The 27,799-nt window shown below is 41.3% G+C and overlaps 1 protein-coding gene and 2 long non-coding RNA genes across 3 annotated transcripts; all 3 read left to right on the forward strand.

Annotated features, from left to right (window-relative positions):
• The first annotated feature begins 3,184 nt into the window (after positions 1-3,184).
• LOC146669170 (uncharacterized) lies at positions 3,185-6,959 on the forward strand. The gene is made up of 2 exons (XR_014911684.1): positions 3,185-4,904; positions 5,903-6,959. It is a non-coding gene; the product is annotated as an uncharacterized LOC146669170 (long non-coding RNA).
• Positions 6,960-8,536: 1,577 nt separating this feature from the next.
• On the forward strand, positions 8,537-16,485 carry LOC146669171 (uncharacterized). The gene is made up of 2 exons (XR_014911683.1): positions 8,537-10,592; positions 11,590-16,485. It is a non-coding gene; the product is annotated as an uncharacterized LOC146669171 (long non-coding RNA).
• Positions 16,486-18,896: 2,411 nt separating this feature from the next.
• On the forward strand, positions 18,897-27,794 carry cdk5rap1 (CDK5 regulatory subunit associated protein 1). Its single transcript, XM_085405632.1, has 13 exons — positions 18,897-19,659; positions 19,738-19,841; positions 19,926-19,960; positions 20,046-20,146; positions 20,219-20,429; positions 20,517-20,637; positions 24,500-24,730; positions 24,818-24,915; positions 25,013-25,068; positions 25,349-25,479; positions 25,578-25,727; positions 26,969-27,109; positions 27,477-27,794. Exons 1-13 carry the CDS (start codon positions 19,374-19,376, stop codon positions 27,606-27,608), a joined length of 1,797 nt encoding a protein of 598 aa, XP_085261758.1. The 5' UTR covers positions 18,897-19,373; the 3' UTR covers positions 27,609-27,794.
• Positions 27,795-27,799: the final 5 nt, after the last annotated feature.

Here is a 27,799-nt window from a genome sequence, read left to right on the forward strand (position 1 = left end):
CTAGCAGCGTATTTTAATTAGCCAGCAAACAAACATTAGCACTAACATTGCTATTATTATAGTCCCAGTTAAATGACTTTGAATAGCTTTATTTCAAAAGTAATTTTACAATTTCACAGCCATTTAGCTGTGTTAACTGTACATGCTGTAGGTCATAAGGTGTGCATGGATCATTTTTATAATCAGCCTCTTATCTTTTGTCCACCACAGGCTTTGCCATGATAAATTGGTCAGTTGACAACCAGGAGCCGTACACCTTAACCTCAGAGGCCAGGACATCCAAGCGCAGTGCGAACACGAACTTCTTTAAATGGGATGCAAGATGGACTACAGAGGGCCACCCCGTCGCCAGACAACCAAGTGCTGTCCCTGTCCACGGCCAGTGTGAGAAGGACTCTCACTAAAGTCAACCCACACAAAGCTGCTGGACCAGACAATATACCTGGACGCGTGCTCGGAGCCCGTGCTGACCAGCTGACTGATGTCCTAGCGGGCATCTTTAACATCTCCCTGAGTCAAGCTGTTGTGCCACAGTGCTTTAAAACCACCACCATCATCATACCTGTCCCCAGACCTTCCCAAAGCCTAATTACACAATGATTGCCTGAGCCTATTCTTGTTAAATGATGAAAAACTCAAAGGCACGTTTGGGCAGTGGATCTGTGTGAAATCAGCAGCTTGCAAAACTAAATCAAAATGTGTGCAATTGATTCTAAAAATAGAAATCACAATAAAGTTCAACATTTACTAAAACCGCCATTCAGTCATCTGAGAATCTTTACTCATGAAATTATAACGGTTAGATGAATGTATATGCAGTGATTTACTGATCAATGATAAAAGGGGAGATTTATGCAGTAACGAAGACTGTCATGAAAAGTATTTGGCATCTGATCTCCTGTAACCTGCGGAGCTAAGCTGTTTTACCAGCTCTGCTCTCTGATTTTTCTTTTATGAAAAAACACAAGTTGTCAAAGTTATTTGTTTGCAAATGTATTTCAGAAATATCGACATACTTTTTTTAATCAGCAGAAACTTTATGTCAGTAGTGCAAAAACCTGCACTGATCTGACCTCATTTCTTCCTCATCCTGATTCCTGACCTGGGAAGGGAGAGAAATATTTGTTTTTGTTTGTCTTCTTGTTTTATTTAATTCCTTGTGGGATTTGGATCCAACACGTAAAGTATGCATATTATGCACACACACAAACACACATGCAGCTATTACCCATTTCTTGTATTCTTGAATAAAGACACTGATTTGACACATTTAATTAGTGACCAATTGTTTTTATTGTTCAATTATTAAGAAAAAAGAGAAGGTGGGGGTGGGTGGGTGGGATGTAAAGAAGAGCGTAAAGTAAAGGGAGAGAGGAGAGAAAACCCCAACAATCCCCTCTGAGCAAGCACGAGGCGACAGTGGATAGGAAAAACTCCCTTTAAAGGAAGAAACCTATGACAGAACCAGGCTCTAGAGGGGGCAGTCAACTGTCGGGACTGGTTGGGGGGTGACTGTGAAAAGAGGGGAGGGAGATGGGAGAGGTGTTGGGGGGAGGGGGGGGGGAATTAAGCTGGAGCAGAGGTGGGGGAAGAAGAGGTGACATTGGCAGTAGTGAAAGAAGGAGTGTTCTTCCTCCAGAAGAAGCGTTTTTTCTTTTTCTGCTTTTTCTCGAGGATGAGGATCAGCTCCTCGATTTTTTCTGTGTTTTGCTTCTGCAGCTTGTTGCATTTTTTCTGCACTTCTTCTTTTTCGGCTTGTTTTTCTTCCAACCTTTCTTTCAGCACTTTAGATGTTGCCTCCTGTTTTTGCAGCTTTTCATTTTCTCCTTCCAGCTCAGATGCTTTGAACTTCATTTTGTTGTAAAGTTCTTGCAGGTTTTGGTTTTTCTTCTCAAACTCCTGGAGAAGAAGTTTTTCTTCTCTCTGCTTACCGACCAGCTGTTCTCTCTCTTGAAGCAGGTCTTGATATTTATGCAGTATCTCATCGAACTTTACCTGCAGCATCCTGTTGTTTCCCTCCATGAGCTGGAGTTGGCACTCCATGTCTCCCTGCTTTCTGTCCAGCTGCTCTTTCTCTTGAAGGATTTCTTTATTTTGTTGCAGAGCTTCATCAAGCTTTCCTTGCAAGCTTTCATTTTGTTGCTTGATGCTCTGAAGATTGGAATCCATTTCTTTTTGTTTGATTTCTTGTTCCCTTTTCTCTTGGAGAAGCTTCTCGTTTGCTTGCTCTGTGCGATCAAGCCTTTTTTTGTCTACACTGTACATTAGCTCCATGTCTCGGAGATTGGAGTGCAGCCCTCTCTTCTTCGTGCTGTCTTGCATCTTCTCTTGGAGGAGTTTTCTATTTTGTCGCAGAGCTTGATCAAGCTTTCCTTGCAAGCTTTCATTGTGTTGCTTGATGCTCTGAAGCTTGGAATGCATTTCTTTCTCTTTTAACTCCTTTTGCCTTTTCTCTTGGAGGAGCTTTTCATTTTCTTGCAGTGTGCGATCAAGCCTTTTTTTGTCTACACTGTACATTAGCTCCATTTCTTGGAGATTGCTGTGCAGCCCTCTCTTCTTCATGCCGTCTTGTTTCTTCTCTTGGGCAAGTTTTTTATTTTGTTGCAGGGCTTCATCAAGCTTTCCTTGGAGCTCCTGGTTCTTTTTGTCCATGTCTTGGAGATCCTGTTGTTTCTCCTCAATAATAGCTTCCTTTTCTTGAAGCTGGTATGATAACTTTTTTAGTTGAGCGCTCTTTCGCTCATTTTCCTCCATCAAGAACTTAATGTTCTCTGTGTTTCTGAGCGCTTCAGCCTCCATTTCTTCCAAACGCTTTTCCTCTAGTTCCACTTGGTCACACCAAGGAAGAGAGGAAATGGAAGAGTCTAGTGGCTCATCCCAAGGAAGAGTGTAGGCGTCAACTTCTTGTCCCTTTGGATTTGTTTGAGACATGTTGTGTCTGGATACAGTTACAATTGCAAAGGATCCAAATATTTCAAAAGGCTTTTCTGGCGAACGGTTCAATGCTGCACACATCAACGCTGCGAGAAACGGACTAAAAGTCGTTGCTCTTCACCCCTATTTATAGGTTTTTGGATCAAAGGATCAAAGGAAAGAATGGTGGTAAGATTCTACATGTGTGTGACGTCATAATTCTGTAAGGCAATGAGGTTGTCACGTGATATTTTTGGAGGAGGGCATTTTTTCAACTTGGACAAATTATCAGTAAAGTTTCAATCTCTGTTATTTTCCCCCAAAAACGTGTTGTCGCAATAATGTTTTCTACTGTAATTGGTGCCAACAGATGGCGCAGTTTAAAGTTGGCTGTTACTCTGCCCAGGCTGCTACCATAGAAGAAGAATGTAGACCGATGTCCGCTGATCGTTTCCGTGTAAATCTTAGCATTGCTTTAGCCGTCAAGCTAAAGGTTTAGCTTCATACTGCCATATTTTCAGAGGAACAAAATATTTAAACGGTCTCAGATCATGGTGAGTATTTGAAAAAATGTTTATTTAATGTGAAGCCTGTCATGTGGAAAGGTTAGCAAGCGTAATTTTGCCTATTGTGTTATACACGGGTGCTTACATCCGAGTAGTGTTGATCTTTTCTAAGATCCATGGGTTTATCCAACGAGCAGCTAAGTCACCGTTATATCTGTAATTTTGTGTGCAACGTCTTAATGCAAAAAAAATCCCGAAGCAAAGCAACGAAGCAAAGACTAAACAAAAAAACCCCACAATGCGTTTTTAAGCTCTCTCTGCGTTCACTGCCTCTGCAAGTGTCAAACTTCCTCGCTTTAGCTGATGCTAACCAACATTAGCGCTTACGGTTCGTATATAAACACAACTGTCAGCCCTTCACTTTTGGTCCCGACAACATTTTGAGCATTTTCTACAGTTTGTGAAATGGTCGCCATTGGCATTACATGCCAGTAGTGTTCGCTAATTGACTTTACCGGGGATTACATTTATTACAACGTTACTGCGTGGAAGTGATCATAGTGTATGCTTATGAACGCGAGTGGTAGGTGTTATTAGTGCGACTTTACCCTTAATTAGTTTTCCCACCGGAAGTAGAGTTGTTTATGCGACGTGATTGCTAGAGCAGTCCCAAACAATCGATCGCGTTTATTAACAGACCAATTCTCTCCAAACTTTTAGGGTAAGCTAGACTCGAGATATGGTTGCAATAATACGAACAAGGGCGCAACAGCATATTGACAATGGCGAGAACTTTAATATTTACATTGTGTTAGTGCACCCATCGCTCCGCATCCTTAACGCTACATTGATGTCGAGAGTCTCTGACACAGCTGTGCTCTGCAGCACAGACACCCTGCTTATCTGTGATTCGGCCAGACTGGTGTTGAACTCCAAAGACATGCGCGGGGTTAGGTTAGTTGGCTGTTGGTGTGAGTGGTTGTCTGAGTCTCTCTAATAACCCTCCAACAGACTGGCGACCTGTCCAGGGTGTACTTTTGCCCTATGACAGCTGGAATACAACCTGAATAAAATAAGTAGGAGAAAATGAATGATGTTTATGAACTGTAGTTAATGTAGTCAGACAATAAGTTACCGAGCAACAGGCCACAAGTCTTGGTGCAGAATCATACTAAGATTTAAAAAATAAAATGTTGGCACTGGTGTTTGAAACAGTATACTGTCAGTAAGACTGGAGCAACTGCACACATCTGGAAACTAATAACTAGAGTAGTTAGTAACATTTTGTTACTGCATCCATTTAGCCAGGTATAATTAGCATGTCTACATACATGTCATTTCTAATGTGGTCCTATGTGGTATGTTGTAGGACAGTGAAGTGTCTGACACTGACCATGTAGCAGTGCCTGAGAACACTGGTATGGAGGGGGAGAACGCACCTCTTTACTGTATTTGTCGGAAACCAGACATCAACTGCTTCATGATGTAAGTATATATCAGTTTTCTATTTGCAGTATGCGCAGTAGGGGTGGGCGCTAGCTTCAGCAATGTTATCAGAGATTTTTTTTTTTTAAAATGAAGAGCTTCTATTTCGAGAAAACTACCAATAAGGATATATGCACAGATCTAGAAAACAATACTGTAACATTTTATTGATGCTTGCAGTTTGGAGGAAGCAGTATTTGCAAGTGTAACTAAATTCCAGGCATTTTCCATCCTTCTTTTCCTATCAGCTTTTTTCTAATTGTCAGTGTGAACCAAGGTGTCAGCAGCAGCATTATAGTGCAAAAGTAGTGACCCAGCATAGATCAAATGTAAGCACAAAAGTAGCCAAGGTAGTGTTTTTCCTGGAAATTTTAAGTGAAAGGATAAAGTAACTGCTTACCACTTTAGTTTAACAATGATTAATGAAATGTAACCGTGTAACTCATCAGCAGTCTGCACAGTATGGTCACATATTAAAACTGAAGAATATGTTGTACTTGTTGTAGTGTTTCATCATGGGTCCAGTTTTTACCCAGGTGCTTAAAGCCCTTCTTTACCCTCATGTAACACCAACAGTAATTTCCAACCACTATTTCCTGTTCCTGTCAGTCAAACAAACAGACGACAAACATCTTCTATAAACAGGAATAATGTCATTTTATCAGATTAGAAAACATCTAATCTAGCGTTGATATTACACTGCTGTTTAGTGTCTGGCTGATCTCAGTGTCACCAAAATATCTGCCCTACATGTCAAACAATGAGAGAACTTGAAACAGTAACATCACCTAGCAGCTTATTTTAATTAGCCAGCAAACAAACATTAGCACTAACATTGCTATTATTATAGTCCCAGTTAAATGACTTTGAATAGCTTTATTTCAAAAGTAATTTTACAATTTCACAGCCATTTAGCTGTGTTAACTGTACATGCTGTAGGTCATAAGGTGTGCATGGATCATTTTTATAATCAGCCTCTTATCTTTTGTCCACCACAGGCTTTGCCATGATAAATTGGTCAGTTGACAACCAGGAGCCGTACACCTTAACCTCAGAGGCCAGGACATCCAAGCGCAGTGCGAACACGAACTTCTTTAAATGGGATGCAAGATGGACTACAGAGGGCCACCCCGTCGCCAGACAACCAAGTGCTGTCCCTGTCCACGGCCAGTGTGAGAAGGACTCTCACTAAAGTCAACCCACACAAAGCTGCTGGACCAGACAATATACCTGGACGCGTGCTCGGAGCCCGTGCTGACCAGCTGACTGATGTCCTAGCGGGCATCTTTAACATCTCCCTGAGTCAAGCTGTTGTGCTACAGTGCTTTAAAACCACCATCATCATACCTGTCCCCAGACCTTCCCAAAGCCTAATTCCACAATGATTGCCTGAGCCTATTCTTGTTAAATGATGAAAAACTCAAAGGCACGTTTGGGCAGTGGATCTGTGTGAAATCAGCAGCTTGCAAAACTAAATCAAAATGTGTGCAATTGATTCTAAAAATAGAAATCACAATAAAGTTCAACATTTACTAAAACCGCCATTCAGTTATCTGAGAGTCTTTACTCATGAAATTATAACGGTTAGATGAATGTATATGCAGTGATTTACTGATCAATGATAAAAGGGGAGATTTATGCAGTAACGAAGACTGTCATGAAAAGTATTTGGCATCTGATCTCCTGTAACCTGCGGAGCTAAGCTGTTTTACCAGCTCTGCTCTCTGATTTTTCTTTTATGAAAAAACACAAGTTGTCAAAGTTATTTGTTTGCAAATGTATTTCAGAAATATCGACATACTTTTTTTAATCAGCAGAAACTTTATGTCAGTAGTGCAAAAACCTGCACTGATCTGACCTCATTTCTTCCTCATCCTGATTCCTGACCTGGGAAGGGAGAGAAATATTTGTTTTTGTTTGTCTTCTTGTTTTATTTAATTCCTTGTGGGATTTGGATCCAACACGTAAAGTATGCATATTATGCACACACACAAACACACATGCAGCTATTACCCATTTCTTGTATTCTTGAATAAAGACACTGATTTGACACATTTAATTAGTGACCAATTGTTTTTATTGTTCAATTATTAAGAAAAAAGAGAAGGTGGGGGTGGGTGGGTGGGATGTAAAGAAGAGCGTAAAGTAAAGGGAGAGAGGAGAGAAAACCCCAACAATCCCCTCTGAGCAAGCACGAGGCGACAGTGGATAGGAAAAACTCCCTTTAAAGGAAGAAACCTATGACAGAACCAGGCTCTAGAGGGGGCAGTCAACTGTCGGGACTGGTTGGGGGGTGACTGTGAAAAGAGGGGAGGGAGATGGGAGAGGTGTTGGGGGGAGGGGGGGGGGAATTAAGCTGGAGCAGAGGTGGGGGAAGAAGAGGTGACATTGGCAGTAGTGAAAGAAGGAGTGTTCTTCCTCCAGAAGAAGCGTTTTTTCTTTTTCTGCTTTTTCTCGAGGATGAGGATCAGCTCCTCGATTTTTTCTGTGTTTTGCTTCTGCAGCTTGTTGCATTTTTTCTGCACTTCTTCTTTTTCGGCTTGTTTTTCTTCCAACCTTTCTTTCAGCACTTTAGATGTTGCCTCCTGTTTTTGCAGCTTTTCATTTTCTCCTTCCAGCTCAGATGCTTTGAACTTCATTTTGTTGTAAAGTTCTTGCAGGTTTTGGTTTTTCTTCTCAAACTCCTGGAGAAGAAGTTTTTCTTCTCTCTGCTTACCGACCAGCTGTTCTCTCTCTTGAAGCAGGTCTTGATATTTGTGCAGTGTCTCATCGAACTTTACCTGCAGCATCCTGTTGTTTCCCTCCATGAGCTGGAGTTGGCACTCCATGTCTCCCTGCTTTCTGTCCAGCTGCTCTTTCTCTTGAAGGATTTCTTTATTTTGTTGCAGAGCTTCATCGAGCTTTCCTTGCAAGCTTTCATTTTGTTGCTTGATGCTCTGAAGATTGGAATCCATTTCTTTTTGTTTGATTTCTTGTTCCCTTTTCTCTTGGAGAAGCTTCTCGTTTGCTTGCTCTGTGCGATCAAGCCTTTTTTTGTCTACACTGTACATTAGCTCCATGTCTCGGAGATTGGAGTGCAGCCCTCTCTTCTTCGTGCTGTCTTGCATCTTCTCTTGGAGGAGTTTTCTATTTTGTCGCAGAGCTTGATCAAGCTTTCCTTGCAAGCTTTCATTGTGTTGCTTGATGCTCTGAAGCTTGGAATGCATTTCTTTCTCTTTTAACTCCTTTTGCCTTTTCTCTTGGAGGAGCTTTTCATTTTCTTGCAGTGTGCGATCAAGCCTTTTTTTGTCTACACTGTACATTAGCTCCATTTCTTGGAGATTGCTGTGCAGCCCTCTCTTCTTCATGCCGTCTTGTTTCTTCTCTTGGGCAAGTTTTTTATTTTGTTGCAGGGCTTCATCAAGCTTTCCTTGGAGCTCCTGGTTCTTTTTGTCCATGTCTTGGAGATCCTGTTGTTTCTCCTCAATAATAGCTTCCTTTTCTTGAAGCTGGTATGATAACTTTTTTAGTTGAGCGCTCTTTCGCTCATTTTCCTCCATCAAGAACTTAATGTTCTCTGTGTTTCTGAGCGCTTCAGCCTCCATTTCTTCCAAACGCTTTTCCTCTAGTTCCACTTGGTCACACCAAGGAAGAGAGGAAATGGAAGAGTCTAGTGGCTCATCCCAAGGAAGAGTGTAGGCGTCAACTTCTTGTCCCTTTGGATTTGTTTGAGACATGTTGTGTCTGGATACAGTTACAATTGCAAAGGATCCAAATATTTCAAAAGGCTTTTCTGGCGAACGGTTCAATGCTGCACACATCAACGCTGCGAGAAACGGACTAAAAGTCGTTGCTCTTCACCCCTATTTATAGGTTTTTGGATCAAAGGATCAAAGGAAAGAATGGTGGTAAGATTCTACATGTGTGTGACGTCATAATTCTGTAAGGCAATGAGGTTGTCACGTGATATTTTTGGAGGAGGGCATTTTTCAACTTGGACAAATTATCAGTAAAGTTTCAATCTCTGTTATTTTCCCCCAAAAACGTGTTGTCGCAATAATGTTTTCTACTGTAATTGGTGCCAACAGATGGCGCAGTTTAAAGTTGGCTGTTACTCTGCCCAGGCTGCTACCATAGAAGAAGAATGTAGACCGATGTCCGCTGATCGTTTCCGTGTAAATCTTAGCATTGCTTTAGCCGTCAAGCTAAAGGTTTAGCTTCATACTGCCATATTTTCAGAGGAACAAAATATTTAAACGGTCTCAGATCATGGTGAGTATTTGAAAAAATGTTTATTTAATGTGAAGCCTGTCATGTGGAAAGGTTAGCAAGCGTAATTTTGCCTATTGTGTTATACACGGGTGCTTACATCCGAGTAGTGTTGATCTTTTCTAAGATCCATGGGTTTATCCAACGAGCAGCTAAGTCACCGTTATATCTGTAATTTTGTGTGCAACGTCTTAATGCAAAAAAAATCCCGAAGCAAAGCAACGAAGCAAAGACTAAACAAAAAAACCCCACAATGCGTTTTTAAGCTCTCTCTGCGTTCACTGCCTCTGCAAGTGTCAAACTTCCTCGCTTTAGCTGATGCTAACCAACATTAGCGCTTACGGTTCGTATATAAACACAACTGTCAGCCCTTCACTTTTGGTCCCGACAACATTTTGAGCATTTTCTACAGTTTGTGAAATGGTCGCCATTGGCATTACATGCCAGTAGTGTTCGCTAATTGACTTTACCGGGGATTACATTTATTACAACGTTACTGCGTGGAAGTGATCATAGTGTATGCTTATGAACGCGAGTGGTAGGTGTTATTAGTGCGACTTTACCCTTAATTAGTTTTCCCACCGGAAGTAGAGTTGTTTATGCGACGTGATTGCTAGAGCAGTCCCAAACAATCGATCGCGTTTATTAACAGACCAATTCTCTCCAAACTTTTAGGGTAAGCTAGACTCGAGATATGGTTGCAATAATACGAACAAGGGCGCAACAGCATATTGACAATGGCGAGAACTTTAATATTTACATTGTGTTAGTGCACCCATCGCTCCGCATCCTTAACGCTACATTGATGTCGAGAGTCTCTGACACAGCTGTGCTCTGCAGCACAGACACCCTGCTTATCTGTGATTCGGCCAGACTGGTGTTGAACTCCAAAGACATGCGCGGGGTTAGGTTAGTTGGCTGTTGGTGTGAGTGGTTGTCTGAGTCTCTCTAATAACCCTCCAACAGACTGGCGACCTGTCCAGGGTGTACTTTTGCCCTATGACAGCTGGAATACAACCTGAATAAAATAAGTAGGAGAAAATGAATGATGTTTATGAACTGTAGTTAATGTAGTCAGACAATAAGTTACCGAGCAACAGGCCACAAGTCTTGGTGCAGAATCATACTAAGATTTAAAAAATAAAATGTTGGCACTGGTGTTTGAAACAGTATACTGTCAGTAAGACTGGAGCAACTGCACACATCTGGAAACTAATAACTAGAGTAGTTAGTAACATTTTGTTACTGCATCCATTTAGCCAGGTATAATTAGCATGTCTACATACATGTCATTTCTAATGTGGTCCTATGTGGTATGTTGTAGGACAGTGAAGTGTCTGACACTGACCATGTAGCAGTGCCTGAGAACACTGGTATGGAGGGGGAGAACGCACCTCTTTACTGTATTTGTCGGAAACCAGACATCAACTGCTTCATGATGTAAGTATATATCAGTTTTATATTTGCAGTATGCGCAGTAGGGGTGGGCGCTAGCTTCAGCAATGTTATCAGAGATTTTTTTTTTAAAATGAAGAGCTTCTATTTCGAGAAAACTACCAATAAGGATATATGCACAGATATAGAAAACAATACTGTAACATTTTATTGATGCTTGCAGTTTGGAGGAAGCAGTATTTGCAAGTGTAACTAAATTCCAGGCATTTTCCATCCTTCTTTTCCTATCAGCTTTTTTCTAATTGTCAGTGTGAACCAAGGTGTCAGCAGCAGCATTATAGTGCAAAAGTAGTGACCCAGCATAGATCAAATGTAAGCACAAAAGTAGCCAAGGTAGTGTCTTTCCTGGAAATTTTAAGTGAAAGGATAAAGTAACTGCTTACCACTTTAGTTTAACAATGATTAATGAAATGTAACCGTGTAACTCATCAGCAGTCTGCACAGTATGGTCACATATTAAAACTGAAGAATATGTTGTACTTGTTGTAGTGTTTCATCATGGGTCCAGTGTTTACCCAGGTGCTTAAAGCCCTTCTTTACCCTCATGTAACACCAACAGTAATTTCCAACCACTATTTCCTGTTCCTGTCAGTCAAACAAACAGACGACAAACATCTTCTATAAACAGGAATAATGTCATTTTATCAGATTAGAAAACATCTAATCTAGCGTTGATATTACACTGCTGTTTAGTGTCTGGCTGATCTCAGTGTCACTAAAATATCTGCCCTACATGTCAAACAATGAGAGAACTTGAAACAGTAACATCACCTAGCAGCTTATTTTAATTAGTGCTAACGTTTTGTTTGCTGGCTAACATTGCTATTATTGTAGTCACAGTTAATTGACTTTGAATAGCTTTATTTCAAAAGTAATTTTACAATTTCACAGCCATTTAGCTGTGTTAACTGTACATGCTGTAGGTCATAAGGCGTGCATGGATCATTTTTATAATCAGCCTCTTATCTTTTGTCCACCACAGGCTTTGCCATGATAAATTGGTCAGTTGACAACCAGGAGCCGTACACCTTAACCTCAGAGGCCAGGACATCCAAGCGCAGTGCGAACACGAACTTCTTTAAATGGGATGCAAGATGGACTACAGAGGGCCACCCCGTCGCCAGACAACCAAGTGCTGTCCCTGTCCACGGCCAGTGTGAGAAGGACTCTCACTAAAGTCAACCCACACAAAGCTGCTGGACCAGACAATATACCTGGACGCGTGCTCGGAGCCCGTGCTGACCAGCTGACTGATGTCCTAGCGGGCATCTTTAACATCTCCCTGAGTCAAGCTGTTGTGCCACAGTGCTTTAAAACCACCACCACCATCATACCTGTACCAAAGACAGCTACAGGCTCGGAGTTGGAAGACAATGGACGATGCGATCTCATTGGCCCTCCACCTAGCCCTATCACAACTGGATCAATGCAACGCCCATCTAAGAATGCTGCTCAATGATTTCATCTTAGCATTCAACACCATCATTGTCCAGCAGCTGATCAGCAAGCTGGACCTGCTCAGACTTATCACCTCCACCTGCAACTGGATCCTGGACTTTCTTACTGATAGACCCCAGACACTACAGGTTGGAAATATAAGATCCAACACCATCACACTGAGCACAGGAGTCCCCCCAGGGATGTGTGCTGAGCCCGCTACTCTTCACGCCGACGACTGCACCTCCAGCTCCAACATGTGATGATTCAATGTTGTGATTGCTTGTGATTGATAACAAAAGCAAACGACATTATCAAGCTTGCAGATGACACCACAGTGGTGGTACTCATCAGGGACGATGATGATGCGGCATACAGGGAGGAGGTGCAGCGGCTGGCGCTTTGGTGGCAGGACAAGAATCTATGTCTCAATGTTGACAAGACAAAAGAGCTGATTGTTGACTTTAGGAAAACCGAGGCTGTCCATCTCTCGCTCAGCATTGCTGGTGTCACTGTAGACGTAGTGAAGAGCACCAGATTCCTCAGTGTTCACTTCATAGAGGACCTGTCCTGGACCAGTAACACCAAATCAGTGACAAAAAGAGCTCGGCAGTGCCTGCATTTCAAGAGACGACTGAAGAAGGTGCGCCTCCCCAAACCCATCCTTAACACCTTCTACAGGGGTACCGTACAGGGGTACCTTGTGATGCTGTTATGAAGTCCAGGGTCAGCCAAACACAAAATACAGACGAGTCCTTGGTCCCCAGACCGTGACAACGACAGTTCATTCTTGAATGAAGACTCTAATCAGACAGTTGTAAAATAGAGCCAATTGTGTTTATTAAAATATGGAGGAAATGGAAGGGGGGGGGTGTTGTAGAGAAGAGGGTAATGGAAAGGGATAGAAAGGAGCAAAGAGAAAAAGGAGAGAAAACCCCAACAATCCCCTCTGAGCAAGCACTATGCGGAGAGGGGAAAATTAAGCTGGAGCAGAGGTGGAGGAAGACGAGGTTTCATCAGCAGTAGTAAAAGCAGGAGTGTCCCTCCTCCGGAAGAAGCAGAAGCGTTTTTTCTTCTTTTGCAGCAGCTTTTCGACGAGCACTTTTTTTTCTAGGATCAGGGTGCTCAGCTCATCGATTGTTTCTCTATTTTGCTGCTCAAGTTTCTTGCACGTTTTCTCCACTGCTTCTAATTTGGCGTCTTTTTCGTCCAGCCTTTCTTTCAGTTGTTTAGATGTTGCCTCCTCTTTTTCATTTTCTGCTACCAGTTCTGTTGTTTTGTTTTTCATTTTGTTATAAAGTTCTTGCAGGCTTTTGTTTTTCCTCTCAAAGTCCTGGAGAAGAAGTTTCTCTTCTTTCTGCTTTATGACCAGCTGTTCTTTCTCTTCAAAGATTTCTTGATGTTTTTGCAGAGCTTCGTCAAGCTTTCCTTGCAAGCCTTCGCTGTGTTTCTTAGCGCTCTGAAGCTTGCAGCCCATTTCTTTTTCTTTGATCTCCTGTTGCTTTTTTGCTTGAAGCAACTCCTCATATTTTTGGAGTGTGTTATTAAGCATTGCCCGCAGCATCCTTTCTTCTCCCTGCATCTGTTGGAGTTGGTACTGTGTGTCTTACTGCTTCCTTTCCAGCTGTTTTTGTCTTGGATGATTTCTTCATGTTTTTGCAGCGCTTCGTCAAGCTTTCCTTGCAAGTCTTGGTGTTTTTTCTTGGTGGTCTGAAGCTTGAAATCCATTTCTTGTTGTTGGATCTCATGTTGCCTTTTCTCTTGCAGCAACTCCTCATATTTGTGCAGTGTCTTATCAAGCCTTGCCTGCAGCATCCTGTCTTTTTCCTGTATTTGTTGGAGTTGGCACTCCATGTCTTTTTGCTTGCAAGCCATGTCTTTTTGCTTGATCTCATGTTGCCTCTTCTCTTGACGAAGATCTTCATTTGCTTTCAGTTGGTAATCAAGCCTTGCTTTTAGCACTCTGTGTTGTATCTCCGTGTTTTGGAGTTGAAACTTCATGTCTTTCTGCTTTCTGTCCTCTTGTTTCTTCTGTTGGAGGATTTCTGTATTTTTTTGCAGAGCTTCATCAAGCTTTGCTTGGAGCTCTTGGATCTTTTTGTCCTTATCTAGGAGTTCCCATTGTTTCTCATCAATAACAGCTTCCTTATCTTGAAGCTGGTAGGACAGCTTTTTAAATTCGGCGCTCTTTTTCTCATTTTCTTGTGTCAATAACACAATCTTCTCTCTGCTGACGAGATTTTCATTCTCTAATTCTTCCAAGCGCTTGTCCTCTACTTCTACCTGTTCACACCAAGGAAGAGAGGAGAGGTAAGGGTCTAGTGGTTGATCCCAGGGAAGAGCGTAGGGGTCAACTTCTTGTCCGTTTGGATCTTCTCTTTGAGACATGTTGAGGTCTGGATGCACTGACTTTGCAAAGGGTCCAAAAGTTTTTGACCAAAAGCTCCTTTGACCAAAAGTTTTGAAATGCTTCTCTGGCGAAGATTCGAATGCTGCGAACTTAAATGCTGCCAATAACGGACTAAAAGTGGTTGCTTTTCACCCCTATTTATGGGTTTTAAGGATCAAAGGATCAAAGGATCAGATTGGTGGTATGATTCTAAATGTGTGTGACATCATCATTCTTTTAGCCAATGAGTGTGTCACAGGACATTTGTGGAAGAGGGCATTTTTTAAATTGGACAAATTATCAGTAAAGTTTCAATCTCTGTTATTTACCATAGAGTCTGCACAGTATGGTCACATATTAAAACTGAAGAATATGTTGTACTTGTTGTAGTGTTTCATCATGGGTCCAGTTTTTACCCAGGTGCTTAAAGCCCTTCTTTACCCTCATGTAACACAACAGTCATTTCCAGCCACTGTTTCCTGTTCCTGTCACTCAAACAAACAGGCGACAAACATCTTCTCTAAACTGGAATCATTTCAGTTTATCGGATTAGAAAACATCTAATCTAGCGTTGATATTACACTGCTGTTTAGTGTCTGGCTAATCTCAGTGTCACCAAAATATCCACCCTACATGTCAAACAATGAGAGAACTTGAAACAGTACCATCACCTAGGAGCTTATGTTAATTAGTGCTAACGTTTTGTTTGCTGGCTAACATTGCTATTATTGTAGTCCCAGTTAAATGACTTTGAATAGCTTTATTTCAAAAGGAACTTTGCAATTTCTCGGCCATTTAGCTGTGTTAACTGTACATGCTGTGTAGGTTATAAGGCGTGCATGGATCATTTTTATAATCAGCCTCTTATGTCATTGGGTGGAATTCATTTCTGTTCTGGGATTGAATAATTGGTTGATCACACCAGTACTTAACCACCAGATGACAACCCCCTGGTCCCCTCTCTCCAGCCTCCACCACCCAACAAACAGCCTGTCCTTCCAAGCTTACTTAGTGTCTTTGTCTGAAAACTTGCATGTATAACCCGATGTGTGTGTGTGTCTGGCGCTCGAGCATTTCCGTTGTAAATAGTTGTGAGTAGCTTTGTAAAGTAGCATTTTCGTGCCTTTCTCACTGTGTATGTATTGTCCACTGCAGCAGCCTAGTAGTGGTATGAAGCCCTTTCTGCTGACTCAGTTTTCTTTTTTGGTTGGATTTTTTTGTTGTTTTTTTAATCGGGAAGCTTGGGTACCTTTAGGGATTTTTTTGTTTGTTATTTTTGCATTGCTCACTGGCGATGTAAATAAATGGCTGCATATAAAGTATGCATATAAACACTCCACAGTGTTATATTTGACAGTTCAGTGTCTCTTGAGAAACACTCTAAACAACTTGTCCGGAACTGTTTTTATCATCTAAGAAACATTTCTAAACTCAGGCTGCTGGTGTCAAAGGCAGAACTTGAGATGATTATTCATGCTTTTATCTCTTCTCGTTTGGATTATTGTAACGGTCTTTTTACGTGTCTTAACAAATCAGCTCTGGATCGCCTTCAGTCTGTACAGAATGCAGCGGCAAGACTTTTAACTGGTACAAACAAGAGGTCACACATTACTCCAGTTTATGCTTCTCTTCATTGGTTGCCTGTAAATTTTAGGGTTCATTTTAAAATTTTAGTTGTAACTTTTAGAGCTCTGCATGGTGAAGCTCCCCAGTATATCTCTGACCTGTTGAAACCTCATGCTTCATCCCGAGCACTTAGGTCTTCAGGTCAGAGGCTACTGGTGGTCCCACGTACTAGATTTAAAACACGTGGGGATCGGGCTTTTCAGGCACTGGCACCTAGGCTGTGGAACTCTCTGCCGTTGTCTTTACGCTGTCTAGACTCTATACTGACTCCTTTAAAAAGCAGCTGAAGACATTTTTATACAAATGGGCTTTTAACTAATTTAATTAATTTTAACTTGTATGTCTGATCTTACTGTAAAGCACTTTGTGATTTTTATCTGTGAAATGTGCTATATAAATAAATTTTACTTACTTACTTACTTAAAAGTACATTGTTTTTGCTCTTTCTTGGGTGGTGGGTTTGTGTGTGTGTGTGTGTGTGTGTGTGTGTGTGTGTGTGGGGGGGGGGGGGCATAACAAAAGCAAACGACATTATCAAGCTTGCAGATGACACCACAGTGGTGGTACTCATCAGGGATGATGATGATGCGGCATACAGGGAGGAGGTGCAGCGGCTGGCGCTTTGGTGGCAGGACAAGAATCTATGTCTCAATGTTGACAAGACAAAAGAGCTGGTTGTTGACTTTAGGAAAGCCGAGGCTGTCCATCTCTCGCTCAGCATTGCTGGTGTCACTGTAGACGGAGTGAAGAGCACCAGATTCCTCAGTGTTCACTTCATAGAGGACCTGTCCTGGACCAGTAACACCAAATCAGTGACAAAAAGAGCTCGGCAGTGACTGCATTTCAAGAGACGACTGAAGAAGGTGCGCCTCCCCAAACCCATCCTTAACACCTTCTACAGGGGTACCATACAGAGCACCCTAACCCGCTGCATCACAGTCTGGTATGGAAATTGCCACGCGTCCGACCGCAGAGCCCTCCAGAGGATTGTATGGTCCGCTGAGTGCGTTATTGGCAGCTCTCTACCCAGTCTACAGGACATTTGCACCTCACTCTGGATTGGGATAGCCACTAGCATCATGGCTGTCCAACATCAGCCCTCCCACCAACTGTTTACTCCCCTATGCTGCAAAAGACTGCTGCGGCATGAGGAGCAAGTCAGCGAGATTGTCCAATAGCGTGAAAACGTGAAAAACTTAAAATGTCAAAAATCTACTTCATAATATAAATATCATTAAATAACTTTAGAAAGACTTCCATTTGACTCTTTACTTTTAATGTTATAAAAAATATATTTTATTTTAAAAATAATCTTAAAATGGTATTCTACAAAATGTGCAGCAATTTACTTTGTTTGTTCTTTTTAGATGATAGTCTGTGAGGCCCGGGAAGACCGTATACCTGCATCTCTACAGTTTCTGTGCACTCCAGCCTCTTCTGTTCCATGTGAGGGGAAGGCAGGGGAAATTATCTCCATGAAAAGAAACAGATTCGGCCATCGCACAGTGGAACTAATTCTTAAATAAAATTTAAAAGGGGTTTCCTTAAATGCATCATGTTTTTAATTTGCAAGTTTATAAGCATTTTCCCTTTGCAGTTCACAATCAATTCTACCCCCAGGTCAAAAACATATATAAGAAAATTGGCCTAATATAATATTATATATAAACATACCTGTCCAGTGATTAATTGCATTAGTACATGGAGGCAGGACCTCACAGCAGAAGCATACTCCATAATCTGTTGTACATTATTACATGTATATTATATGTGTTTTTCAATTACTGTATTTACCGACATCAAGAAGTCACAAGTAAAGAAAGACCACACCGTGACACATGTTTAATCAAGGAAAGTTTATGTATCAAAATTGTTTATTAAACAAATAAACAACATTTTTTTCACCCCAAAAAATACATGTTCAAAGCAAGACAACGGTGGCCCAATATCAGACAGAAGTGTGAACTCTACGCTGTAGAGTGGGCAGTCATAATGAAGCAGTTCGTTTCATTTTGGAGCTTCAAGCTGCTCTTCATATTTTTGGCCACCAGATGTGACCAGAGAGGACTGTGTTGAAAAGCTTCGAGTAATGAACCCTTTTTCAATACAAGCTTCAATGCTTCAGAAAGCTTCATTTGGCCATCACTACATTTTTCCCCCCAAGCAGTCCGGCTCCTGAACACCATGCTGCTCTCCTCCACACTGGACTCTCTTCTTGGACTACAAAACACTCCCTCTCACTCCCGATACTTGCACTATTCTGTATTGCACTGTTCGTATCTGTCTGTGTATTGTATTTATTTATTCTAATTCTCATTGTTTTCTATTCTTACTCTCTCTGTATTCAAGAACAATAGTGTTGTACTCACTCTTAGTTTATCTTATTAATGTATAGTTGTATGTATGTATATTTAAATTTTTTCATTTTATTTTTACACTGTGCACCTTTGATCCAGGAGGGTGATATTTCGTCCTACTGTATACTTGAGTGTATATTGTTATGTTGACAATAAAACGCTACTTGACTTGAATTAAACTTGTGCATGAATGAATGAATGAGAAAACGCTCGATAGCTCAATCGATTCATGTAAATAACAAAACAAGCAAGCAAATAAACAAACACAAATCATTAACTTTTTATTTCATTCGCCACACTAATCTCGATCTCAACTGAGTTTTGAACAATAACCTAACGACATAAATCCGTCTCTCACCATCAATAACCCGATTCTGTAAATGTTAAAGTTCCCTTCAAAGCTTTGTCGCACATACGGAACCATAGTTTAGAATAAGGAGTTTATGATGACGGACCGTGAAGATGGACGTACAGTGACATTTTTGTCTAACGGACATTACGGACTTCTCGAGGATTTTCAGTCTGACATTTAATTATCTTTTACGACACAGTAACATCTTATTAACACACCAGATAAGCACCTGAATTGACTTAAAAACAATTTTTTTTACCTCATTTCGAGCTTCCTCTATGTTTGAAACAAACTTACTAGTATGTAGCAACACTTCACAAGAGTGACACGTTTTTCCGGGTTTCATTAGCGTCAGGTACTTGAAACAGGGAGTGACTCCTCTTGATACTAAGACATCTTTGGCTCCACATGATATCTGTACCTGAATGACAATTCACTCGAGGTAGTTAGCACTCGTGCTGTATCTTACTGAGTAAAAAGGGACTTTTGACACTATGTTAGTTTTTAGGTTGCGGCAAAGGTAGCTAACTAAAATACATAGTCGCTCATTTCCAGATACACCCGATAGGGAATTACGAAGCCTTTGCTCTTGTGGTTAGCTAAGCATGGAGTACCTCAGGACTTTAAAACCCATATTTACAGTAACCCAACACTGGCCCCCTCTCAGCCGCATCCAGGCTAGATACTGTTCTAAACTGGCTAGCGCTGTTGACACTGTGAGAGAAAAGAAGAAGACTGTAGACAAGTTCAAGAGTCGGCTATCATCTGGTCCAAGTTTTCAGGATTTCGTTAAAGGGCTTCCAGCTAACAGGAGCCGTGCTGCAGATGAAGAACCCTCAGAAAAGCATGACTATCTCTCTGAAGGCTTGTTGATGGGAAACTCAAGGAAAGGTCGGTGAAAGCCATTTGTTTACTTAGCTTTGAATGCTTGTGGTGATGCTAAAGGGGTTCTTTGGCTTATTGTTGCAGTTTATTTTGAAACCTATGGATGTCAAATGAATGTGAATGACACAGAGATAGCCTGGTCCATACTGCAGAAGAAGGGCTATCAGCGCACAGCTCATCTAAGCGAGGTACAGCTGACTTCTGGTTTTATTTTATGAATCTAGCAGAAGTAATTTTAATGCAGTTTGTTTAAGATGTGCGTGTACTTGCAGGCAGATGTTGTTCTTCTGGTAACGTGCTCTGTAAGGTAGGAGCAAAGATCAAACATGAAAAGTTTTGAAATTTAGTGCTAGGTGATGGCAGCTTTGCAACCTAATCTCTTTTCTTAACAGAGAAAAGGCTGAGCAAACAATATGGAATAGACTGCAACAACTAACAGCTATGAAGAGGAAACGATTAAAGACCCACACACCAATGAAAATTGGAATTTTAGGTGAGTAAGCTTCCATGCACTCAGATGATGGAGGTCACATTAAGGGTACGTTCATGGGTGTGTTTGTCTCAGGCTGTATGGCGGAGAGGCTGAAGATGGAGCTTCTGGAGCGAGAGAAGCTCGTAGATGTCCTCGCCGGTCCAGATGCATACCGGGACCTTCCGCGTCTCTTGGCTGTATCTGATGGAGGTCAGCAGGCGTGCAATGTGCTGCTCTCTTTAGAGGAGACCTATGCTGACGTCATGCCCGTCCACCACGCGCCTCGGGGGCACAGTGCTTTTGTGTATGTTGTTTATCAAATGGTTATCCGCCTTTTCCTGTAACAACGCATCTTCATACTGAATCTGCTGATGGTTTTGTGTACCGGCAGGTCCATCATGCGAGGCTGTGACAACATGTGCAGTTACTGCATTGTTCCCTTCACTCGAGGGAGAGAGAGGAGTCGACCCGTCCGCTCTATCCTGGAGGAAGTTCGTATGCTCTCTGATCAGGTAAGCTGTAACTTCAACATTAAGGTTGGTTGGAAAAACTCCTGCATTTGTAACCACGCAACAACAGAATAGGAAAAAAACAAAAAAGAAAGTGACTTTGTGTTTGTGTTTTATGATAAATGCAAAATCTATACAACAATAATTTAACATGACTTATGAAACAAACTTAATTCAGTTTTACTTATATAGCACCAAATCACGAGAAGAGTTGCCTCCAAGCACTTTATGTGGTAAGCAAAAGCCCAGACAATAAAACAACACCCCATGAGCACGCACTTGGCAACAGTGGGAAGGAAAAACTCCCTTTTAAACAGGAAGAAACCTCCAGCAGAACCAGGAAGGGACAGCTATCTGCTGTAACTGGTTGGGGTCGAGGGGAGATAAGACTGAAAACATTCAATTCAATTCAATTCAATTCAATCTTTATTGGCAGACTACATGTCCATAAAAACAAGACAAGAAACACACACACACAACTCCCCCCCCCCCCACACACACACACACACAACACAAGGTATACCATTAAATATATATATGTATATAAATAAGTATATAAAGCATTTGTAAAAATATAAAACCATAATATACATAAAACACAATTACTTAAAATAAATCAATAAATACACAAACACTTTAACCAGTGCTTTCTGAGACTGGATGAGTAACGGGAACCACTCACTGTCGGATCTGTAAGTGCTAAAATTATACTGTTACTCGAACCATCCAGTCGTTCTCTAAAACTGAACATTAACTTTCTTAAAAGTGCTTTAAAAGTCCAGACACCCACAGCTACAAACATCTGACTGGCACTACCACTTCTAGGTATCCTGCAAAGGATTCTCATCGCATCATTATATGCAACATGCAGCTTCTGCATGCTACATTGTTTGTAGGATGACCACAAGGGGGCAGTATATAGCGGTGTGCAATACGCTTTAAACAAAGCCACTTTAACTGGAAGTGAACAAAAGCTGAATTTGCGTGCAATAGTATTTGCCTGCACATAGAGCTTACATCGTTGTCTGTATATGTCATCATCATCATTCATTTGCTCAGTAATAAAGTGACCGAGGTATTTCACCTTTTTATGAACTTCAAGAGTTTTTTGTGCCAGTTTAAACAAAGGGAAATTTAGCTGTTTATCCTGCTTGGTTCTACATATCAAAACAGCACTTTTAGCAGCATTGTACTCAATGTCATATTGCACACCATATTCAGTACAGACATTAAGAAGATCCTGTAACCCAGCACTGCTTGGACTAAAAACAACCAGGTCATCTGCATACATAAGATGATTTATCAGTGCTTCACCTAATATACACCCAGTGTTACAGGCTCTCAGCTGTATGGACAAATCATCGACATATAAATTAAATAAAATTGGAGACAAAATCCCACCCTGTCTGACACCATTGCTGTCACCAAAGGGGGCAGAAATACTGCTTCCCCATTTAACCTGCATGTTCTGATGAGCGTACCAGTAAGAGAGAATCCTCACGATGTACTGAGGAACTCCCCGTGTCTTCAATTTATCAAAAAGTTTTCTGTGGTTCACTCGATCAAAAGCCTTAGAGGCATCAATGAAACACATGAGGACAGATGAATTTTTAGCCCTGTACAAACTGACTATTTCCTTGAGTGCATATATGCACATGTCAGTGCCGTGCTTTGGTTTAAAGCCAAACTGATTATCCAGAGAAGAGATGAACACACTAACTCTATCAAACAGGATTCTTTCTAACACCTTAGATAAAATACTGGCTAGTGCAATCGGCCTGTAATTATCCAAGCAGCTCACTTTTGCAGCTTTGTCTTTCATAACTGGTACCAGTAAAATACACAGCATTGAGTCTGGTAATATGCCATGAATCATAAACCCAGTGAAACAGAGTGCTAAAAGAGGAGCTAGCCTTAAACTAGCATGTTTTAAATGTTCTGCAGTGATGTGATCCAAACCAGAGGATTTATTATCAGACAACCTATGAATGGCTTCATATACTTCATGTGTCCTTACACTTATTGTGTCATTACTCATGTCAAGATTGTCCTCATATGGATCACTTTTTATACAGTTAAACAACGCACTGTAATGCTGTCTCCATAATGCTGCAATGTTATCTGCCCCAGAAACACCTTCAACAGTTGATGGTAGAGATGGTTTACAGTTATTAAGAGCTTTCACCTCTTTCCAAAAATCTGCCATATTATTACACAACATTTTCCTGGCCAAAGAATCTGCTCTCAGCATTTGCTCATTTTTAGTTATAAAGCGAACAGCGTACTTATATCTGGCATTCGCACATTTTTTCTGTTCAAATTCTGGGCCTTGTTTAGGTCTTCCAGCCATGGCCCAACATTTATAAGCTATGCGAGCTTCATCATGGTACATGGATACATGTTCTTTCCAGCCAGGTCTGATGTTAGGTTTCTTATGCTTATATTGTTTATCAAGCAGTGTACCACTTTCATGCAGAGCAGTCACTATATCATCATACATGGAGCAGAGTAAATGTTTATGCACAGCATTCTTACAGTTGACATCCTTGCACAAAATAGCTTCTTTCGGCAAAGAAATGTTGTTCAGATGTATATCGGTATTACTATGATAAGCTAAGAAATCATCTTCACTACAAGCTGACCAGTCTAATTTTACACTGGTAGCAATATTAGCAATATTGTTTCCAGTTGTTGCTGGCATTTGTTCCACATTCACAGTAAAACCAAAAGGTATATGATCTGACACAGTTACCTCATACCTAATAGTCATGTTTGCTAAAGCTGCATGTCCATCAGCTGTACAGATACAGTGGTCCAGCCATGATGTACAATGCCAGGCTTCACATATGCCATGTTCCTTTCAATAAAGGTTGAAACTATTGATTAAGACCATAATCTCGTCATGAAAGTGTTTATTGAGGTCATGCAATAAGGAAGTCGACAAAATTCTGTACAACCAGTCATTTTTTGATAATAACCCATAAATCATAGACTTCCTGCTATTATAAAAAAGTTTGTAGCTTCTAAGTCTGAAAAATGAAGTTTATGAAAAAGTACATGAAACCTTTAATTCTTATTATGGCCAGCAGGGGGCAACAATGCCTCTTATCGTTAAAAAGATGTATGCATCTATAATCAGGGGTGCACATAAGTGGTCCGCAGGTACGTGTCTTTTATTTTGACAGCGCAAGCGCACCTGCGGACCACTTATGTGCACCCCTGATTATGAGTCAACTCACCTGATCTGTCACCTCAGCAATTGCGCTACTTGTCAGTTTGAGGTCTCAGTTGTTACAGTATGATGTTCATTCTGTAATTTAAACTGTCCAGTAAAGTAAAAAAGGAGCTAAAGCAGGGTATGCTTTACCATCTCATTAACAAATCGTTGGGCTGTGAGCTTGGAGCATCCCTCTGTTTCTCAGTCAGATCCACCCCTAACTGGTCTGGTATGGATAAAAGAAGCTAATGTGATGACAGTGAAAACCCTAACATTACAGAGACATTATCCCTCTTTTCTACACAGTAAATGCAATCTCCCTCTTGCTCTGAACATAGACTGTTGTACTGAAGGAATCCAAAGCTTGAATATGATTGGTCAGAGAGCTTTCAGTGCCCAAATATCATCCACCTTGTTTATAGATTCTCCAAATTCATATGTAGATGTGTGTTTATACAGTTTGCACTCTATAGGCAGTAGGCGAGTGCTTTAATAATTATGTCTGGTTCTCTGGTGTTGATTTTGATCCTTTTCTTCTGAATTATTCATGTGTCTGACACTGCTGCAAATTTCTCGTCCTTTGAGTTCAGCTCTCTAAAATGAACACTTGAGTGTGCCTGACGAGTGTGTGCTGGGTGCTTCTGTCAGGGTGTGAAGGAGGTGACGCTGCTGGGTCAGAATGTGAACAGCTACAGGGACACGTCAGACGAGCAGGTCTGTGGTTCAGATGCAACCAAGCTCAGCCGTGGCTTTAAGACAGTCTACCAGACAAAACGGGGGGGTCTGCGCTTCTCTGACCTGCTCGACCAAGTGTCACGTATCGATCCCAACGTGAGGATCAGATTCACATCACCTCACCCCAAGGATTTTCCTGATGAGGTATTTGCTTTAATATGCTTTTCTTCCTTTGGATATTCACTTGGTTCAGTGAGCCCTGCTCACCTGGTCTGTGTGTCGATCTTACAGGTTTTGCATCTGATTGCGGAGCGAGGGAACATTTGTAAGCAGATCCACCTCCCAGCCCAGAGTGGAAGCAGCCGGGTCCTTAAAGCAATGCGTCGCGGGTAAGAGATTAGTTCACTAGCATATGACTTTGTGAAATTAAACTTAAACACCACTAATTGTCCTCATAACATGTTGTTTTCCTCCTAATATGTACAGCTACACCAGAGAGGCCTACCTCGATCTTGTGAGGAACATAAAGCAGATCATCCCAGGTACTAAAATCAGGTTTCTCCTTCAATTTGTCACCTGTCTCTGGGTATGATTATTACATTTAAACATTCATTTTACTACCTGAGTATCTTTCACTTGTATGTAGAACGAATGTAAAGAGATCTTGGTATTGTCCATTCATTTTTAACAAAACTTTCTCCTTTTTCCAGGAGAATCCTGAATCTATCTGTAAAATTATAAAATACACTAAGAAATAAGGAAAAGCACCTTCTGTCCTCTTTAACCGCAGTCTGTTTTACATAATTTCTGTTCGTGTGTCAGACGTGAGTCTCAGCAGTGACTTCATCTCAGGCTTCTGTGGTGAAACTGAGGACGACCACCAGCAGACTTTGTCTCTAATCAGAGAGGTGGGCTACAATGTGGGATTCCTTTTTGCTTACAGTATGAGAAAGGTGAGTTCTTCTTACTCTAGAACTCACTTACTTTCTTTTCACCCGTCCTTTAAATGATATGTGATGTAATTGTTTTTCCATGTCTGCCACACATTCAGAAGACGCATGCCTTCCACCGGCTCCAAGATGACGTCCCAGTGGAGGTGAAGCAGCGAAGGCTGGAGGAGTGCATCACCGTGTTCAGAGGAGAAGCTGAAAGGGTCAACGCTGCTCTCATTGGCAGTACACAGCTTGTCCTGGTGGAGGGAGTGAGTAATACACACAGAGTTTACCAGTGTGTTATCAAAATTGTTTTTAAATATATGTTGACCTTCAAATAGCATGATTGCAGGTGGTAGAGCAGTGAACAGTAACTACGTCAGCCACACCCTTGAACCACAGGCCATATGTAAAGGATGGTGTAGCTGTTGTGATGTCACCCATTGGTTTTGGACATTTTGAGCTTGTGATGGCATGCCACACATGTTACCTGGGGGTTGGTGTCTCCTCCTGTCTGGCAAAAGGTGTGGCAAAGGGCTGGGAGACCTGAAGTACTGCTGACAGCCTAATTGGATTGCACCACATGCTTCATTGCCTGGGGGGTGTTTCATGTTTGTTTAAATGTTTTGTATTAGTTGGTTATATGGCAGCCATCTTGTTTTCCCCCGTGTGTCATTTGGTTTAGCTAAACCAGTATTTAAGTCCCCCTGTGTGTCATTTCAGCAGGTCAGTTTACCATATGTTTGTTTGAGGTTTTGTTAATTATTATCTTGAGTTTAGTCTGTTGAGTTGACCTCTTTTATTGGTCTGCCTGTTTAAGTTTTGGCTTTGTTAAATATATTTTCATATTTTTGGGTCAATAAAACCCGTTTTTTTGAATTAAAACCACCGGTGTCCTTTATGCTTTACTGCTTGGTCCCTGACAGAGCTATATGAGTAAAACACAAACACAAATGTGCACAATTACTGCACAAACTGAAGCACACTTTGTACCTGGTAACAGCCCCATTATATGGCTATTCCATTAAAGAGGCACCAACAGCACATCGTCGAGAGGTCCAGTTCATTGAGTTGTATTAGCCCCCCTAACTTCAAGCCTTGCCAGTGTCCAAATGTACGTCTGTAAACGATGCATGACAGACCCGACCACATATTTGCACTTGTCGCTACACCTCTTTATTGCGGCTGTCGATTTACATACTCGGCTGCAGCTTTTCAGCTACAGCCTACACACAACAACAACAGGACATAGTTAATGTTTTAAACCGGCGAGACCACGTCCCACCACAATGACATAGTAAAACAAAGTAATAGACTGTACTCATGCTTTTCAGTGCTGTTTAGTTAGATATTTTGACATTTGTTAAGGTTTGTGGTGGTTTACTTGCTGAGTAACTAAGTTTTTTGGCACTTCATTGTGGGCTTAAGGCCTGGATGTTGCTTCTTGACTGGAACTTAAATTGCTTTGAGTCGAAAGAAACTGAATTGGCTGCTTTTGATTTTTATTCAGGAAAGTAAAAGATCTGCTGAGGACCTGTGTGGAAGAACTGATGGCAATATGAAAGTGATTTTCCCCAAAGAGGACGTTCATGTTCAGCCTACAGCATTCAGCACTGTACCCATCAGTGTTGGAGACTATGTGCTGGTGAAGGTAGGATATAATTGATATAGACGGATGCAACTTTAAAGAATATCTGTCTTCTAAAAAAACACAATTTATATGAGCAAGATGTTTGGCAGATTGAATGAGTGTTAGGCCACTACCTGAAATAGTCAAAGCCAAGTTTTAAGGGATCCTTTAGTGAATATATCATGTGTTTATGATGTATCATCATGTCAGCAGTTTAATGTTTCTGCTGTAAGCACTGGTTGATCCAACTTTAAATGCTGGGTACACTGTCACCAGTCAGGAAAGTGACTGGAAAAGTGTTTCAGGAATATTGATTATCTTGAATGTATAAATACGGTTCTTGTATTCAGTCTTTTATTCTCTGGCGTCTTCTTTTGTCTTGTTTTAGATCTTGTCTGCCAACTCCCAGAGCCTGAGAGGTCGAGCTCTCAGTCTCAGCTCCCTGAGAGCCAGAGAAGTGCACTGTAGGACTCCACCTGAGGACCAGCGTGATGAACATGTAGCTCACACTCAACCGTGACTTAAACATGTCACTGATTGATGGACTCGGATGATACCACATCGAACAGACTGCTACATTTCCTTCATCACTTGTTTGACGTTTTTGACAAATGGAGGATGCTTTCAGGTGGACTGTTGCAACAAGCTGTGAAAGTTTCACTTGTAAACAAACTATGGAAGTTTATTAAAAGCTGTTTGAACGATGCCTGA

This window comes from Rhamphochromis longiceps, linkage group LG5, assembly GCF_057381845.1.
Source record: "Rhamphochromis longiceps isolate RC_006_pf linkage group LG5, R_longiceps_female_GT1.1, whole genome shotgun sequence".
In the NCBI taxonomy this organism is placed as follows: Eukaryota; Metazoa; Chordata; class Actinopteri; order Cichliformes; family Cichlidae; genus Rhamphochromis; species Rhamphochromis longiceps.